The 5,023-nt window shown below is 32.6% G+C and overlaps 1 protein-coding gene across 5 annotated transcripts in view; it reads right to left on the minus strand.

Annotated features, from left to right (window-relative positions):
- LRRK2 (leucine rich repeat kinase 2) overlaps positions 1-5,023 on the minus strand; it is a 172,505-nt gene that overhangs the window by 13,191 nt on the left and 154,291 nt on the right. For 2 of the 5 annotated variants that reach the window (XM_055085694.1, XM_024122803.3), the window contains 2 exons: positions 4,107-4,291; positions 974-1,299 (listed from right to left, as the gene is read on the minus strand). In XM_055085694.1, coding sequence (XP_054941669.1) covers positions 1,143-1,299; positions 4,107-4,291 — 342 coding nt within the window. In that variant the 3' untranslated portion in view covers positions 974-1,142. Of the gene's footprint in view, positions 1-973; positions 1,300-4,106; positions 4,292-5,023 lie in introns of those variants that run through there. The other 3 variants (XM_024122804.3, XM_055085696.1, XR_008617710.1) reach the window with 3 other exon arrangements.

Genomic DNA, 5,023 nt, shown 5'->3' on the forward strand with positions numbered 1-5,023 from the left:
CCGGAGACTGTGCTCCGCAACAGGAGAGGCCACAACAGTGAGAGGCCCGCGTACCGCAAAAAAAAAAAAGAGCCACATTTCACTACATAAAGCATAAATGATCAAAGATAATACAATTGCCTCTTAACTTCAAGAAATTCTGAAATAAATAAGAGAAACACAAGTTTTATAAATAAGGCTATGTAATCCAGCAAAAAAATAAGAACAAATTTGCCCAACATGAAGGAAAAAAAAGTTAGTTTCAAAAGGTTTTTATGAAGTCTAAAAGTTATAGAGGAAAATAAAATTATAATCATCTACATGTAAAAGATATGAGTACAAACGACTGAATTTTTCGCTGAGCTAATGAGTAATTCATGACAAAAATGAGGTATCCAGAAGTAAAAGAATCGTAATAATTTTGGAATTTCAGGAAGTAAGGGACCCTTTACCAGGCAGAACTGTCAGCTCTTCTGAACACAAATCTCCTCACCATCCAGAGAAAAACTAAGGTCTTAGGAAAGTAAACTCTGAAATCTCATTTTATGGATACGATATATAATCTAAATGTTCTCCAGCAGATAAAAACATCTATACTGTAAAACCAGAACAAAACTATGAAGTAGCTAGCAAATAAGGCTGGCAATGGTCCTGTGTGCCAGCAGCAGCAAACAAGGGATGTGCTTGATGGGAAGTCTCTGACACACTGCACAGACTGAGCACTGTGGTCTCAGTCTGGCATCTTGATCTTCCCTCCTCCGGTACATTTTTTCACCCATATTTTATATTGTTTTGTGACTTTTTCTTTGTAATACCTTGAGGAAACCATATCTATTATGTGCCTATTTTTTTTTTCAAAAATGAAATTTGTCGGATACCAACAGATGGTGCTGAGAAGCATTAACAATTTTGTTTCTGAGGGTTGTTTTTTTTTTTAACATTTTCCTATTTAGAAGTAGAAAGGAAGAAAAATAAGCCATACTTCCTCTCTCTGTGAAATGTGAAGTGTAAGGACAGCTCTTACAGGCATAAAATAAAGAACCAATGACACTGTACCTATAGTCAACAACATATTGTACACTTAAAAATTTGTTAAGTGGGTAGGTCTCATGTAGTATTCTTTTCACAATAAAATTTAAAAAACAATTTAAAAAACAATTAATTTACTTTAAAAAGTGCACACAGTCTATCAGTTCACAGAGTTTTTCAGTCTTCTTGTCCCACACTTCCACAAATGGGCTATTTTTCTTAGCAACATAAAGAGCCGTGTCTACCACCACTGCTATGATGTTGGAATCACTGAAAGATGCATAAGAAAACCTAGGGGGAAAGAAAAGAATGTCATTTCATTTTTCTAGTATTTCAAAATATAATACAACCTTATTATGTTAGTTCTTAATGCATATAAAGGATTAACACTATTTTGAAAAAGAAACAGGCTAGAGTATTTGGCAATTATTTCATACTATCCCCTAACCATTCTGAATAGAATACTTTGTGAACAAAAGTCCAGGACCAGAGAGCTCCACAAATGAATTCTACCAAACATTTAGAGAAGAGTTTTAACACCTATCCTTCTCAAAATATTTCAGAATATTAGAGGAAGGAATGCTCCTGAATTCATTCTATGAGGCCAGGATCACCTCAATACTAAAAACCAGACAAAGAAAACACACAAAAAAGAAAATTACAGGCCAGTATCACTGATAAACATAGATGCAAAAATCCTCAATAAAATATTAGCAAACCAAATCCAACAATACATTAAAATGATCATATACCATTATCAAGTAGGATTTAACCCAGCAATGCAAGGATTTTTCAATATCCACAAATCAATCAGTGTGATAAACTATATCAACAAAATGAAGAATAAAAATCATATGATTATCTCAACAGAGGCAGAAAAGGCTTTTGACAAAATTCAACATCCATTTATGATAAAAACTCTACAGAAAGTGGTCATAAAGGGAACATATCTCAACATAATACAGGCCATATATGACGAGCACATAGCTAACATCATTCTCAATGGTGAAAATCTGAAAGCATTCCCTCTAAGATCAGGAACAAGACAAGGATTTCCATTCTTGCTACTTTTATTCAACATAATACTGGAAGTCCTAGACACAGCTATCAGACAAGAAAAAGAAATAAAAGGAATCCAAACTGGAAAGGAAGAAGTAAAACTGTCACTGTTTGCAGATGACATGATACTATACATAGAAAATCCTAAAGTTGCTACCAGAAAACTACTAGAGCTCATCAATAAATTCACTAAAGTTGCAGGATACAGAAATCTGTTGCATTTCTATACACTAACAACAAACAATCAGAAAGAGAAATTAAGGAAACAATCCCATTAACAACTGCATAATAAAGAATAAAATAACAAGGAATAAACCTACTACAGCAGATAGAAGAGCTGTACTCAGAAAACTGTAAGACTCTGATGAAAGAAATTGAAGATGACACAAACCGATGGAAAGATACACCACGTTCATGGATTGGAAGAATTAATATTGTTAAAATGACCATACTACCCAAGGCAATCTACATATTCAACGCAATCCCTATTAAAATACCAATGGCATTTGTCACAGAACAAGAACAAATAATTTTCAAATTTGTATGGAAATACAAAAGACCTGAATAGCCAAAACAATCTTGAGAAAGAACATAACTTAAGGAATCACACTCCCTGACTTCAGACTATATTACAAAGCTACAGTAATCACTACTGAATGGGAGAAAATATTTGCAAATGATACGATTGATAAGGGGTTAATATCCATAATATATAGACAGCTCCTGTAACTCAACATCAGAAAAAACAAAAAAGAACATTAAAAAATGGGCAGAAGACCTGAACAGACATTTTTCCAAAGAAGATATACAGATGGTCTACAGGCACATGAAAAGATGCTCAACATCATTAATCATCAGAGAAATACAAATTAAAACCACAGTGAGATATCACCTCACACCTGTCAGAATGGCTATCATCAAAAAGACCACAAATAATAAATATTGGCAAGAATGTGGAGAAAAGGGAAACCTCATACACTGTTGGTGATAATGTAAACTGGTGCAGCCACTGTGGGAAACAGTATGGAGGTTTCTCAAAAAACTAAAAATAGAACTACCATATGCCCCAGCAATTCCACTCCTGGGTATTTATCCCAAAAAAATGAAAACACTAATTTGAAAAGATACACACACCCTAATATTCATAGTAGCATTATTCACAATAGCCAAGATATGGAAGCAACCTAAGTGTCCATCAACAGATGAATGGATAAAGAAGAAGATACATATACAATAGAATAATACCAGCTATAAAAAAGAATGAAATTTTGCCATTTGCAACAACATGGATGGACTTAGAGGTTATTATGATAAGTGAAATAAGTAAAAGAAAAACAAATACTGTTTGATATCACTACTATGTAGAATCTAAAAAATAAAACAAACTAGTGAATATAACAAAATAGAAACAGATTCACAGATACAGAGAACAAACTAGTGTTTACCAGTGGGGATAGGGAAGGGGGGGACGGCCAAGATAATGTTAGGGGATTAAGAGGTACAAACTACTATGTATAAAATAAATAAGCTATAACGATATATAGCACAACACAGGGAATATAGCCAATAGTTTATAACTATAAATGGAATATAACCTTTAAAAATTGTGAATCATTATGTTGTACCCCTGAAACTTATATAATATTGTAAATCAACTATACCTCAATAAAAAAACAAAGAAAATTATACAAAATATATGTGTAAAATCTGTATCTTTAGTAAAATAATGAGTTGATGCCTCTCAAATTCCACGTTTAATTTGATAGAGATAATGAAAATAATAAAAATTTAGATTGATAGATACTACTAAAATTACTATGAGTTTTCATATTTTATCCCAAATGTGATTAGACTGGGTGATTTTTAAATGTCCCTCTGCTTTCTAAGTTCTATAATGAATGTTTAAATGTACAATAGAAAAATAAAGTATGCATTTTGAAAGATCTTTGTTTGGGATTATCAATAGCATTATTGACTTGATTATAAAGAATAAACATGAAAAAAATGGTAAATGAGTTGCATAGATAGGAATAACTTACAGCTGATTTGTCCTGGTCTCAATCAGTTTCTGAATGGTGAAATCATCAGAAAATGAGAAAACTTTTGTACCACATCCTCCCCACGTAATGTTTTTTTCAGTTGAATTCATGGATTCACTCAAACACATCAATGGAGTGCTGACATTTCCTATATTGAGTGTCTTCAAAGGAGCAGCTCCTTTACACTTTGCCAAAAAGAGAAAACACATTCAGTAAATTGAGTAGCCACAGAATGAAACAGTGTAAAATTTCAGCTTTCTAAAAACTACTTTCCCATCTTAAACGGTCAGAGGTATTAAAATAAAAATTCAGGATACATTTTTCAAAGGACTTATAAAAACAGGATTTAATTCAAATGGTATTCAATGTGTTATCCTTATAACCAATCTCTTCACTTCTCCATGCAAAAATTGTACAGGAAGTAACCTAGGGATTATATTATAATTACTTCTTTGTCTCTCATTAGATAATAAGCTTTTTTGATAACAAAGAGTATGAATGGGCAGGATGTTGAATGACTAGATAGAGCCACAGATGAATGATGGATGGAGAAATTAATTCTTTAATGATAAATGTGAATCTTAATAACAGAAAGTCAAATGATTTCTTCAAGGTTAAAGAACAGGTTAACCTCCTAGAGAAATGGAAATAAAAACAAAAGTAAACAAATGGGACCTAATGAAACTTAAAGGCTTTTGCACAGCAAAGGAAACCGTAAACAAGAACGAAAAGACAACCTTCAGAATGGGAGAAAATATTTGCAAATGAAGCAACTGACAAAGGATTAATCTTCAAAATATACAAGTAGCTCATGCAGCTCAATATCAAAAAAACAAACAACCCAATCCAAAATGGGCAGAAGACTTAATAGACATTTCTCCAAAGAAGATATACAGATTGCCAACAAACACATGAAA

The sequence above is a fragment of the Physeter macrocephalus genome, chromosome 6 (genome assembly GCF_002837175.3).
Source record: "Physeter macrocephalus isolate SW-GA chromosome 6, ASM283717v5, whole genome shotgun sequence".
NCBI lineage: Eukaryota > Metazoa > Chordata > Mammalia > Artiodactyla > Physeteridae > Physeter > Physeter macrocephalus.